At 38.7% G+C, this 14,680-nt stretch overlaps 1 protein-coding gene across 7 annotated transcripts in view; it reads left to right on the forward strand.

Annotated features, from left to right (window-relative positions):
• The window catches only part of C2CD3 (C2 domain containing 3 centriole elongation regulator), a 146,306-nt gene that overhangs the window by 74,770 nt on the left and 56,856 nt on the right, over positions 1-14,680 (forward strand). For 5 of the 7 annotated variants that reach the window (XM_044258562.1, XM_044258556.1, XM_044258557.1 and 2 more), the window contains 4 exons: positions 289-412; positions 5,675-5,943; positions 6,090-6,179; positions 12,898-13,500. In XM_044258562.1, coding sequence (XP_044114497.1) covers positions 289-412; positions 5,675-5,943; positions 6,090-6,179; positions 12,898-13,500 — 1,086 coding nt within the window. The remainder of the gene's footprint in view (positions 1-288; positions 413-5,674; positions 5,944-6,089; positions 6,180-12,897; positions 13,501-14,680) is intronic. The other 2 variants (XM_044258558.1, XM_044258560.1) reach the window with 2 other exon arrangements.

The raw sequence follows: 14,680 nt of genomic DNA on the forward strand, positions 1-14,680 counted from the left end.
TCCAGGACTAGTTTTTAAGTAAGTTCCCCTGGGGGGTGGGGGTAGACAGAGTCATTTTAAGTTTTACAACAAAATGGCAGTTCAACTGGTGTGGGGCCGCTCTGGCTGAATAGGCCCTTACACAATAATATAAAGTAATTCTGGCCATGGACATTTTGTCTCACTGCTAATGCCCCTTATTTTTCATTAGGGTGTCTATCCTCTTCTTTCTGACCAGGGCTTGGGGTTTGGTAGAACAGAGACTCTTCCAACTAACCTTTTTATCTTTTTTCCTTTTGTCCTCATAAGGTTTACTGGATGTGGGACTAAGGTACAGGCGTACTCCCAGGACAGCAGAGGGAGTTCTTGCTGCCCGAGCTGTCTCTATCTCAGTCCAGGTTATCAGAGCCTGTGGCCTGCAAGCAGCAGCCAAGTAAGTCCACCTTGGAAGAACAGTCCTCGTCTTTTTCTCCTGTAGTCCACACAGTATATGAGACTCAGATATGCAACAAATTCCAGTTTATTAAGCACAGCTTTATTTTTCTTTTTCTCTTAAGAAAGCGTGTAGGAGTATACATGAGTAAACCACTTTTAAACTTTATTATTTCAACTGTTATTAGCAACTTTGTACCTTAATCTTATCCTCTATTCTGCTTAACCACTCATTTACACAGGCATTCCCTATACCCTCAAACCAAGCCAGGACTATCACCACAACTCTTCTGTAATCCCATATTCAGTCTGTGATTACCACCTCCCATTTTTCTAGCTTGTTCCCCTTCAGTCTATTCTCAACACAGAAACCAGTGACCCTATGAAAATTTAAGTCAGACCTTGACCACACCTCTGCTTAAAACCCATCAGTGACTTTTTCATCTCATTCAAAGTAAAAGACGACTAAAAATGGCTATGAGACCCCACATGACCTGGCTCCTTATTATCTTTATGACTTTATCTTCTGCTCATCTCCACTCTGCTTACTGTACTCCGGCCCCTGGCCTTATTGCTTCTGAACACGCCAAGCTCATTTTCCCCTCAGGGAATCTGTCTTGCTGTTTTTTTTCTGTTGAGCGCTGTTGCTATATATGAAGAGAATGGCCCTCTCTCTCTCTCTCTCTTTTTTTTTTTTTTTTTTTTTTTTAGGATTTTTACCTAAATTTATTTGTCAAAGAGAGAGAGAGAGCACAAGCAGGGGAAGCTGCAGGCAGGGGCAAAGGGAGAAGCTGGGTCCCCACTGAGCAAGGAGCCCAGTGCAGGACTTGATCCCAGGACCCCAGGATCATGACCCGAGCTGAAGGCAGATGCTTAACGGAGTAAGCCACCCAGGCGTCACAGCATGGCCCTCTTTTATCTCCTTTAGGCCTTTGTTCGTGCTTCCCTCTATCCTGAATGTTCTTCCTTTTGTCCACTAATAACCCCTGTTTTCTTTTGACTTAGTAGCTTTTTTGCAGCCTTCCCTTATTTCTTCCTACATGTAGACAGACGTGGCACTTTGTCCTTTGTCTTTTGTTTCTTTTGAAGGATTTTTTTATGTATTTATTTATTTATTTATTTGAGAGAGAGCACAAATAGTGGGAGTAGCAGAGGGAGAGAGAGAAGCAGGCTCCTTGCTGAGTCCAGTATGGGGCTCAATCCCAGGACCTTGGAATCATGACCTGGGCCAAATGCAGACAACTGACCAACTGAGCCACTCAGGTGCCCCTGTCCTGTCTTTTAGCACCTTGGTTATAAGTCCATATTACTCAGTTTCAGGGATTTGCATACATGAGTTTCCCCCACTAGGCTGTAAGTTCCTCTAGTCACTGTCTGAACTCCTCTCTGCCCCCTGCCACCACATAGCATAATTCTAGCACATAACAAGTGCTAGTAAGAAAGAGAACTAAGTCAAGCTTCTACCATAGACTAGTTCACTTTGGACAGAAGTTCAAGAAAAAAGTAGGTAAGTGTTCCATAATTTTTTCCCTTGTTATAACTTTAGAGTCAGATCACAGATCACTTTAACTTTAGTCTGTAAAAAACGAATTGAATTACTGCCATGTGAGATCTGACACTGAAGCAGTTGGAAAAATGTTCAGCCTGGTTAATATTTTTCATCATCAAATCTCCAAATGGACTTCCGGTGATTGCTGGAATGACTGTTAAGCAATCACTCCAGGGATTGCTGGAATATTCATTTTGGTGTACGTGATACCAGGGCAGTTTTTAAATCATGTCATTCCCTCACATTAAAACTTTTGATGGTTTTCCCATTGTCAGTAGCAGTGGTCTAATTTTAATCATCCATTCCTATTAACAAAAAAGTTTAGCATACACTCTGAATAACTGTATACTTTTTGTGTATAAATCTTCATATACTTACATATTTCATATATAAATATGTTATAAAATGTATTTTTATATAAAAATTATATACTTCATGTATGAATACATTATAAAATATACAGTAACGTATACAAAACAAAATAACATACACAAACATATACAAAACTTAAACATGAGAGATAACAAATACAGACCTTTTAATGTTTTTTTCCTATGCCCAAGTAGTTTATCTTATATATAAACCCCCTAGGTTATACATACTCTAGGGACTACTGGTTCAGGAGAAGCTCTAACCTGCTCAACTTGGCATTCAGAGCCCTTTTTAATCTCAGTCTTGAAAGAAGAGTGGGAGTTACCAGAATGCCCAAGAGAAAACTATTCTGTTTACAGGGAAGAACATGTGTCCAGGGAGTACCTGTTCTGTGTAAGACCCAGCCGGGGTCAGAATTTGCAAATTAACCACAATTTAATTGGCAGAGAAGGACTTGGAGCTTAGATACTCAGTAGCTCTCTCCTAGATAAGCTCAGTAGTCCCCGTCTCAGGATCATAAAAAGAGTCAAATCGGGTGGCAGGTAGTTTGTTGTAAACCCTTTTGGTCTGTGTTACTATTTCAAGAAGGAAGGGTAAGAAGCCGGAGCAGTTCTAACACTATATTCTCTTTATAGTTTGGGGCAGTCTTACAGACTATGTATAAACATATACAGACAGGGTATAATGGAAACAGAACTGCACCAGAAACTGGACTCCTTGCCTTCTAGTCCCATCTTCCACTAGCTGTATGTGATCTCGGGCTAGTTTCTTTACTTCTCTGTGTCTAAGTTTTTTCATCCAAAAAATGAAAATTATGAATACCTCTCCTGATTTTATAAGGATCAGTATAAGAATTATAATGTGTATATATATACATATTTATATTATATAACATAAATATATATACATACATATAATATAAATATACATATTTATATAATATAAATATGAAGTCATTTTATAAATTATTACTATACAAGTGATTAGTTCCATTTGTATAGATAATTAACATTACCCTTCTTAGCCAGCAAAATATAGTAAAATCAGAAATAAGTTTTACTTTGCATCTTATTGAAGATAGGAATTCTTGGTATCCAGATAGCAGGTCCTCTGAAGTCAGCCTTCTCTTACCAAGAGACACCAGCCCTCAGGGCACCTGGGTGGCTCAGTCAGTTAAGCATCTGACTCTTGATTTCAGCTCAGGTCATGATCTAAGGGTCTTGAGATCAAACTCTGTATCTAGCTCCCTGCTCAGCGTGAGTTTGCTTGAGATTCTTTCCCCCTCCTCCATCCCCTGCCTGAACATACTCTCCATCTCTCTCAAATAAATAAATAAGTAAATCTTTAAAAAAGAGAGAGACACCAACCCTCATCTTAAGTGCCAGTGGTCTTCCTGAAATTACATTTTCGATGTCTGTGTAAACAGATCCCTTCTTTCTTATTCATAAGAGTCTTTTAACTAACCTCATCTTTACCTGAGAATGAGTAGAAAATTTGTGAACATACATGGGTTCACTGATTTGCTGGTGAAGTACTAGCAAAAAGATAATTGGATCAAAGGAAGAGAAATCACAGTCTAGATATAGACAGTCATTTATTTGACAGCAGAGGCCCTGCAATACTTACTAAGTTCCACAAGAGTAAGAAATTATAGTTATTTCACTACTATATGTATCTAGCTCTGAGCCCAGTGCATGACACACAGAGCTGATGCTTGGGAAATAATTACTGAATGAATAAATTCAGACCAGCTTTGGGCCCAGACTTTATTTGCTATCACTGCCGTCTCTGAGAGTTTCCTATATTAAGAGTCTTTTCATGACCCATAGGCAGGTACCCTGCTTTGTATATATTATATAATTTTTATGACACTACTTGAACATTTTATCCTTGTTTTTTTAGCCACTACTAGCATTTGACTTATTTCCCTCATTTTTCCTATGCACAATATACATTTCCGAGTATGCTATTTTATAGACATATACCAGTCTACTTTAATGATCATTTTAGGTTAATTTCATTAGAAATGAAAATGCAGTACACATATAACTATGCATAAACCTTTAGTATTTGTTGTATCCTTATGCTATCCTCATTTTAGTAGAGAAGACAAACTTGGAAGAGTTTGAATAACTTGTTCAAGGTCACACATCTAATTAAATGATAGAGCCAAGATTAAAACCCAGATCTATGTTACTCCAGATTACTATCCTCTAAAAATGCATATCAAGAACAATAAAAAAGGAACCCCTCTGAATGCTTTGTGGTTATCAGGAAATGCTTCAAAAAGAGGTGACCTCTTTGGGATGCCTGGTTGGCTTAGTTGGAAGAACATGAGACTCTTGATCACAGGGTCATGAGTTCAAGCCCCACATTGGGCGTAGAGCTTACTTTAAAAAAAAAATGTATAAAAAGAGGTGACCTTTGCCTCAACGTCAGTTTTGTAACCTTGGGGAAGTTGGGATGAGGGAGTTTGTCTCATACTATACCCACACATGAAAGACTTGACGACTTTTTACGAGTATCAGCTAAAGGCGGATAGGTTCTGTCTGTGTGTTGTGGTACATCTCTACTGAGAAAAACAGCTCCAGAGACATCTGGAAACTGATCTGACACTTGTAGCTGGGCTTGGCATTTTCATGCTGAGCATAAGCAATCTCACAGAACAGCAACATCAGATAAGGCTGCTTTGCAACCACATTGAAGACAGAAAAAAAGTTACTCTGTAATCTTGCCTAGATACAAACCAAAACAAGGTCATTATGAGTCACAAAATACCTAACATCCCCCCATCTTGGCCAAAATGAGTTATTGCTGCTGTTTTACCAATTACAGCCTTAGCCTCATTCTAGTCTTCCTTCCTTCCTAGGTAAGATTCATTAGAATAGCAATACAGAGCAAAGCCCCACTTCCTTGAACAACCTCCAAATCCGCAAATGAGTTGAGTGTTCTATAAGTCCTTTCTGATAGCTTTTTACTAAAATTCCCCATAATTTCCCTTGGTATATATTCTTTCTCATTGTAATGAACAGTAGAACCAACTTGTTCAACTACCATTGCTCCCTGGTAGTCTTTGGCTGAAGGTCATTGACAGTACAAAGGAGTGTTCTTGGAGTATCACTCTGGTAAACATGTGAATGTTGTCTTCCCCCATCCCATACACATACACTGTGATCTAAATGATGACTAAGAAAGCACATTATGGCTCTGCCCAAAGCCTAGATAGGAAATATATGATCAGTTAGTGTTCCTGGTAGCCTCATGAAAATGGTGCAGATGTTTTCTAGGCAATCCACTGACTTTTGATACTACCATCTCATTCCCATCCTTATTCCTTTACAGAGCTCTGGCCGAGCAGGAACCCACTCTACAGTTCAGTGCCACAGTCGGGGTCAATGCCTTTGTCACCACTCATCTCTCCTTCCTGCCCAAGGGAGAACAGCGCAGAACCCGCCCCATAGCCTGTTCCTTCTGCCCTGAGTTTTCCCATCACATTGAGTTTCCATGCAACTTGGTGACTCAACACTGCAGTGGAGAGGCCTGTTTCCTGGCAGAACTGTTGGAATTTGCAGAGGTCACTTTTGCTGTTTATCATGAAGATACCAAGTCAGGTGAGCACCAAATGACTAACCACAATCAGAATTAAAAGGGGCTCTGTTTTGAATATTATAGCTCTTCCTAGAAAATACATGCTGAAATATTTAGCCTTTGGTCAGTAAAGCACTAAATAATTTCTCTTTTTTGTTTGATTTGATAGCCAGTGATATAACCAGTATTCATTCATTCAGAGATTATCTGCTTGGAGTAGTAAAGGTTCCAACAAAAGAGCTGCTGGTCAAGAGATCTGGTAAGGGTGCTGGATAATCACTTTCTAATTCTACCCCTTCTCATTTCCTTCCTACAAGAGATCATCTTGCATGGCTCCCTGTAAGATATGCAGAAGAAAACATGACCCCTAAAAAATGCTTTGAATTCTTGCAGGTACCTTAGAAGTTTACTGAAAAGTATTTTAAGTCCTCTCCTAATCGTTTTGAAAGTCTTCTAACAAAGTAAAGTAACTCAAAGCTTTGTTTGTATTGTCGTCTTACTCCAGGAAAGATGATGGTGATGGTGATACTACAAATAGTAAATATGGCGATACCCATTGTGTTATATAACATTCTGTGAACTATTTCCTCAGATACTGTGTGAGCCTCATTATAACCCTGCTTGGTAGGAATACAGGGTCTTACTATTTTTATTTTACAGATGAAGAAACAGGCTCACAGAATTTAAGTGATTTGCCAAAACCACACAACTAGTGAGTGGTGGTACAGGAAATCAAGTCCAGGTTCACCTATTCTTTTGCACTGTATCTTCTTCTCTCACTGTAGAAGGAATAAAGAATGAGGTAACAACCTAAAAGGGGACAGCCACCAAGGCAGTCTGGAAATAATGGACCTGTCCTACTTAACTGCTAGCTCAGTGACCTTGACCCTTCTGAGCCTCAGTTTTCTTATCTCATGAATGGAGACAGTTAATCCTGACAGATCTGATGGAGCTGATGAAATCAGATATATAAAGTACCCAACACATTGCAGGCACTCAGTAAATGTCAGCTTTCCTTTTCTTGCCCATCATCCTCCCTAGGACTGTGTATTCTAATATCCAGAATCCTATCACACATCTCCTAAATTTAATTGTGAATTAAAATTTGAGCAGTACTGTCTAATGGGTACTCTGTGTGCCTGCCAGAGAAAAGTCTGTACAACTTGGTATAGAGGGTTTCTTATTTATGTCACTTATTTGTTCCAGGTGGTAGCTATAATAATCCAGGCAGGTCTCTGACCTTCCATTTTCTCATCTGTAAAATAGGGATTATTATCCCCGTTATCAGGAGAAGTAATATATATGTGAGTTATTATATATGAAGCCCTAAGAGGATGTCTGACACAGCCCTAAGAGGATGTCTAAGTGGATACTCAGTAAAGAGTAGCTTTTATTATTTTGAAATCTAGTGCCTGGTCCTAAGTGGCAGTTCCTTCAGTGGGAGACTTAGGACTAGACCCTAGATCTCCTGACCCATGCCTTTTCCCCAGTATTTATAGCACTTTTATAACATTTCACTTTTTTCCCCCTAAGTGGTATATGTTTTAATGGGTTCAAGGGTAATGATTTAGGATGTAGGCAAGTTTCATTTTAATTCCTCTCAGTGTATTCCTCCTCTTCTCCATCCGTCATGTAAACACAGTTCTGAATTATACATTCTTAAATTCAGGAAGGCCTGTAGAAGCCTAATTTCCTCATTTTGCTGATGAAAAAACTGAGGGTTGGAGAAATGAATTGGTACATGGATCATATGAGGCAAGTTGGTTGTTGTTGTTGTTGTTTTTTAACATACAGTGTTATATTAGTTTCAGGTGTATAATATAGTGATTCGGCCACTTAGTACATCACCCCGTGCTCATCGCAAGCGCACTCCTTAGTCCCCATCACCTAATTCACCCATCTCTCCACTGGTCTCCCCTCTGGAAACCATCAGTTTGTTCTCTCTAATTAAAAATCTGTTTCTTGATTTGTCTTCTCTCTCTTTATTTCCCCTTTACTCATTTAGTTTTTTAAATTCCACATATGAGTGGTATCATACGGTAGTTGTCTTTCTCTGTCTTTGTTTAGCAGTATACTTTTAGCTCCATCCCTGTCACTGCAAATGGGAAGATTTTATTCTTTTTATGGCTGAATAATATTCCATTGTGTATATATACCACATTTTTTTTAAAGTTTTTACTTCAGCTATAGTTAACATATAGTATTATATTAGTTTCTGGTGTACTATGTAGTAATTGTAGTAATTCAACAATTCCATACATTATCCTCTGTTCATCATGACAAGTGCACTCCTTAATCCCCACCACCTATTTAACCCATCCGCCCAACACCCCTTCCCCTCTGGGAACCATCGCTTTGTTCTATGTAGTTGAGAGTCTGTTTCTTAGTTTGTCTCTCTTGCTCACTCTCTTTTTCCCCCTTTGCTCATTTGTTTTGTTTCTTAAATTCCACACAGGAATGAAATCCTTTGGTATTTGCCTTTCTCTGATTTATTTCACTTAACCTTATACTTTCTAGCTCTATCCATGTCATTGCAAATGGCAAGATTTCATTCTTTTTTGTAGCTGAATTATATTCCTCTGTGTGTGTGTGTGTGTGTGTGTGTGTGTATCTCACATCTTTATCCATTCGTTGATAATGTACACAGCGTGGGCTGCTTCTGTATCTTGTCTATTGTAAATAGTGCTACTGTAAACAGAGGTGTGGGTATCCCTTTGAATTAGTGATTTTGTATTCTTTGGGTAAGTAGCCAGTAATGCAATTCCTCAATCTGTAGGGTAGTTCTATTTTAAACTTTTGAGGAACCTGCATATTGTTTTCCACAATGGCTGCACCAGTTTATATTCCCACCAACAGTGTAAGAGGGTTCCCCTTTCTCCACATCCTCGCTAATACCTGTTGTTACATGTGTTGTTGACTTTAGCCATTCTGACAGGTGTGAGGTGATACTTCATTGTAGTTTTGATTTGTGTTCTCTGATGATAAGTGATGATGAGCATCTTTTCATGCCTGGGTTGGCCATCTGCATGTCTTCTTTGGAGAAAAGTGTGTTCATGTCTTCTGTCAATTTTTTAATTGGAGTATTTGTTTTTTGGGTATTGTGTTGTATAAGTTCTGTATATGTTTTGAATATTGACCCTTTTTTTTTAAGATTTTATTTAGTTATTTGACAGAGATTACAAGTAGGCAGAAAGGCAGGCAGAGAGAGAGGAAGAGAATCAGGCTCCCTGCTGAGCAGAGAGCCTGATGCAGGGCTCGATCCCAGGACCCCGGGATCATGACCTGAGCCAAAGGCAGAGGCTTTAACCCACAAGCCACCCAGGTGCCCCTTGAATACTGACCCTTTATCAGATATGTCATTTTGCAAATGTCTTCTTCCATTTAGTAGGTTGCCTTTTAGTTTTGTTGATTGTTTCTTTCACTGTTTTGAAGCTTTTTATTTTGATATAGTTCCAGTGGTTATTTTTGCTTTTATTTCCCTTGCTTTAGTGGATATACCTAGAAAAAAGTTGCTATAACTGATGTGAAAGAAGTTACTGACTGTGTTCTCTTCTAGGATTTTTATGGTTTCAGGTCTCATACTTAGGTCTTTAGTCCATTTTGAATTTATTGTTGTGTATGGTTTAAGAAAGTGTGGTCCAGTTTCATTCTTTTCATGTTACTGTCCAGTTTTCCCAACACCATTTGCTGAGTGGTGTCTTTTTCCCATTGGATATTATTTCCTGCTTTTTCAAAGATTAATTGATGTTATAATTGTGAGTTTATATCTGGGTTTTCTATTTTGTTCTATTGACCTATGTGACTGTTTTTGTGCCAGTACCATATTGTTTTGATTACTGCAGCTTTGTAGTATAACTTGAGGTCCAGAATTATGCCTCCAACTTTGCCTTTCTTTTTCAAGATTTCTTTGGCTATTTGGGGTCTTTTTTGGTTCCATACAAATTTTAGGATTGTTTATTCTAGTTCTGTAAAAAGGGCTATTGGTGTTTTGATAGGGATTGCTTTAAATGTTTAGGTCTTTGAGTAGTATAGACATTTTAACATTATTTTTTCAGTCCATGAGCATGGAATGTCTTTCCGTATCTTTGTGTTGTCTTCAATTTCTTTCATCAATATTTTATAGTTTTCAGAGTATAAGTCTTTTAACTCTTTAGTTCAGTTTATTCCTAGGTATCTTATTATTTTGGTGCAGCTACAAATAGGATTATTTCCTTAATTTCTCTTTCTGCTGCTTCATTATTGGTGTATTTATTCTACAGGGCGAATGGGTGGTTCAGCTGGTTAAACATCCAGTCTTGATCTCAGCCCAGGTCTTGATCCTAGGGTCGTGAGTTCAAGCCCTGCATTGGGCTACTGAAAGGAAGAGAAGGGAAGGAAGGAAAGAAGGGAGGGAGGAAAAGAAAACAAGCAAGCAGGGAGGGAGGGAGGAGAAAGATGCATCAGATTTCTATATCTTGATTTTGTATCCTACAACTTTACTGAATTTGTTTATCAGTTCTACCAGATTTTTGGTGGAATCTTTAGGGTTTTCTACATACAGTATCATATCATCTGCAAATAGTGAAAATTTCACTTCTTCCATACCAATTTGGATGCCTTTTATTTCTTTTGTTGTATGCTTGCCAATTTTGTTTACTTTTTTCCAAGAAACCAGCTCCTGGTTTCATTGGTCTGTTCTATTACATTTTTAGTTTCTTTATCATTTATTTCTGCTCTAATCTTTATTATTTCCTTCCTTCTACTAGTTTTAGGTTTTGTTGTTTTTCTAGGTTAGGTGTAAGGTTAAGTTGTTTATTTGAGATTTTTCTTGCTTCTTGAGGTGGACCTCTGTTGCTATAAACTTCCCTCTTAGAACTTCTTTTGCTGCATCCCAAAGATTTTGGACCATTGTGTTTTCATTTTCATTTGTTTTCATCTACTTTTGTTTCTTTTATTTCCTGGTTGACCCAGTAATTGTTTAGTAGCATATTATTTAACCTCTGTGTATTTGTGTTCTTCCCAGATTTTTTCATATGGTTGACTTCCTAGTTTCATAGCATTGTGGTCAGAAAAGATGCATGTATGACTTTGATCTTCCTGAATTTGTTGAGGCTTGTTTTCTGGCCCACTATATAATCTATTCTGAAGAATGTTCTATGTGTATTTGAAAAGAATGTGTATTCAGATATTTTAGGATGGAACATTCTGAATATATCTGTTAAATCCATCTGTTCCAGTGCATCATTCAAAACCATTGTTTCCTTATTGATTTTCTGTTTAGATGATCTACCTCTTGATGTAAGTAGGATGTTAAAGTCTGCTAATGTTATTTTATTGTTATCGATTAGTTCCTTTATGTTTGTTTTTAACTGTTTATGTATTTGGGTGTTCCTGTGTTGGGTACATAAATATTTATAATTGTTTTATCTTCTTGTTGGATTGTCCCCTTTGTTAATATACACTGTCCTTCTTTGTCTCTTTTTACAGTTTGTTTTAAAGTCTGTTTTGTCCAATATCAGTATTGCTACTCTGGCTTCCTTTTGGCATCCATTTGCATGATAGATTTTTCTCCATCCCCTCGTTTTCAATCTGCAGGTGTCTTTAAGTTTAAAATGTGTCTCTTGTAAGCAGCATGTAAATGAGTCTTGTTTTTTACCCATTCTCTTACTCCAAGTTTTTTGATTGGAGCATTTAGTCTATTTATGATAGATAATATTTATTGTCATTTTATTACTTATTTTTGGTTGTTTCCGAAGATTTTCTCTGATCCTTTCATGGCCTGCTGATTTTCTTTAATGATATATTTGGATTTCTTTCTCTTTATACCTTGCATATTTATTAGTGGTTTTTGATTTATGGTTACCATTAGGTTAGCATATAACCTCCCCATTATGTGTTCCAGGTGCTCTTCAGATTGTTCTTCCTAGACTGTATTTTCTCGGGCTGTTTGCCTCCTCTCCAAGAGCAGCCCCAATGCCCTCCAGGCTCTATCAGAGCCAAGCATGCTAATTTAAAATTCCAAGCTTTAAGCCCCACTTGTTGCAGAAACTCATGAAATTCAGTTCCTCTTACTTTCCAAGCCAATTGCTATGGGAATTTGTTTTCCCGTGAACTCCTCTGTGTGCTAGTGTATCTCTTGCCCTTCTCTGTGGCCATGACTTCCTCCCCACTGCAACAGTCACAAACCATTTCTCTCCCAAACTGTGTCTCCACACTACCTATTCTCTTTGATGAGTCCTCATCTCAATGTTTAGTTGTGGGGTTTGTTCTGCCAGTTTTCAGATCAATTTCTGGGGTTCTTGAAATGATTTGATAGTTATCTAGTTAATATTTGTGGGACAAGGTAGAGCCTAGGGTCCTCCTACTCGGCCTCCATCTTTCAACCATTTGAAATTTTCCACTTCACATTTTTTTATAGCACTTCTCTTTTCAAACTCTTCCAAAACCATTATCTCATTTGATGATTATAACAACTTTGTCTGATGGGCAAGATTAGCACCAGTTTTCCTATTTGTTAGGTAAGGAAACCAAGGTTGAATGAAATTAATGACTTACCTAGACTGAACTGCTGGTTTGGGGCTGAGCCTAGGAGAGAATTCAGATCTTCCAGTTCCTAGGCTTTGTTCTTCCACCTGATTTCATAGTCTTTGAGTAGTCAGGGAAAACAAATTCCCGTGTTCTGTGGGTATATATATATATATATTTTAAGACTTTATTTATTTGACAGAGAGCGACCACAAGTAGGCAGAGGCAGGCAGAGGGATGGGGGAAGCATGCTCCCTGCCAAGCAGAGAGCCCGATGCAGGACTTGATCCCAGGATCCTGAGATCATGACCCGAGCTGAAGGCAGAGGTTTAACCCACTGAGCCACACAGGCACCCCAGATATATGTTTTCTGTTCTGTCTTGGGCCAGAGTGATGGTGGATCTGGAGTAGGAAGTGGGTAAATCATTTTATTCTTAAAACACTAATTGAAAGTCTTACTTGTTTTCCATAAGGGATCACAGGATGGTATCCTATCATTTTGCCAGAGGATGGGGCCCTGCCTCATGGTTTGGAGCTCATGCAGAAGATTGTGGGTGGCCTGGAGCTTTCAGTTTCCTTCACGCATCCTGGTGATAGAGAGCGGGTATTGGAAGCTGCTGAGCTATTGGGCTGGAACTTTGAGAATAATCTGAAGAATCTTGTCAAGATGAATGAAGAGGAGCCAGCCACTGTCACCATATCCACCCCAAGGCTCTGGCTGCCCATCCATTGTGTGCTTCTTGCTGGCCAGAGCCACATTCATAAGAACACATACTGCTACCTCCGCTATAAGCTGTATGATCATGAGGCCTTCTGGACCCCTCTCAAGAAGCCTAAGGAATCTACAAACAAAAAACAGGTCATGGTTACTTTCAAGGCATCCAGAAGAGCAGAAGTCACTAGGGGCCCATCACTTCTTTGGTATTTCAGGGAAGAGAGGTTAGAGATCCAAGTGTGGCGGGCTTATGGCAATGACAGTTTGGAGAGGCCCCACCAGACGGACAGTTGGATTGGCTCAGCCTATGTGGACCTGGCCAGACTTGGGGAGAGGTCCGCAAGAACATTAACAGTCAGTGGTAAGTGAGGAACTGGCCTCAGCTTTTGTGGTTTTAGCACCTGCTCTGTGACAAGCACTATGTGATAAGCTCCCTCAGACATTATTTTATTTGATCCTTCTAGCAGTGTTGGGAGGTAGATATCAGACCTATCTTACAGTCATGTAAATGGAGGCTCAAAGAGGTTAGATTACTACCCAGGCTCACAGCTAGCAAGTGTTTTCTTCTAGTATTGTATGCTGAAAGATTAGTAATAATTTAGTAATGCTTCCTATAACTAAAGAATTTTCAAAAGGAAAGAGCACCACTGGATGCTTAAAAGAGGGCATTGCCTCATGACAATATATCTTGGTAGGGTCACCACAGATCTGAAAAGTGGCTCTGAACTTTGTAGCTTTAGAATGCAGTCAAGTTTAGCAGATTTAGCACTAACGTAGTGCCTAGAATATTGTACTCAATTTGTGTAAAATAAAAATGGGTGAATTGGCGGGGGGGGCACTATCTTTAAACTCATGTATCAGAGCCTCTATGATAATCTAGAATGCTAGTTTTTAAAATACACTGAAAAACATAGCTGCTGGTGAGACTAGGATATCCTCTCTCTCTGGTCAGCACATCTTGAAATCATAAAGAAAATGTACAAAGTAATAAATTGGCTCACAAGGCAGAAAGGAAAAAGGTAACATTTTGCAAGTGGCATTATCTGCTAGATGCTTTCTTTTAAACTTTTGTTCAGTACTTGATACATATAATTGGCTCTGGGAATTCAGAGATGAGTAAGAGATAGTCAGTGGGAGAATAGAGTAGTAAATAAACAATTACAGTGAACCATAAGAACTATGAAAAGGTATTCTCAGTGGTATTGTGGAGCACAGGAATGCAACATCTCTTTGGTTCAAGGATGACATCTCAGTGGAAATTATCCTTGACCTTAGTTTCAGAGGATTTAGGAATAAGCCATGAAAAGGCAAAGAATGATATTCTAAACAGGAGAACAGCCTGTGAAGGTACAGAAGCATGAGGCAGGTTGATACCTTTTAGGCACTGTAAGTAATTTGGTACTGCTGGATCATAAGATATATAGGATGGAAGATGATAAGGAGATGAAGTTAGAAAGGTGGACAAGAGTACCGGACTTCTATCTGAGAGCTATGGAAAGCCATTCTAATGGGGTCTGAATAGAAGAGTGATAGTTTTGTAT

Source organism: Neovison vison, chromosome 7 (genome assembly GCF_020171115.1).
Source record: "Neovison vison isolate M4711 chromosome 7, ASM_NN_V1, whole genome shotgun sequence".
Lineage (NCBI taxonomy): Eukaryota > Metazoa > Chordata > Mammalia > Carnivora > Mustelidae > Neogale > Neogale vison.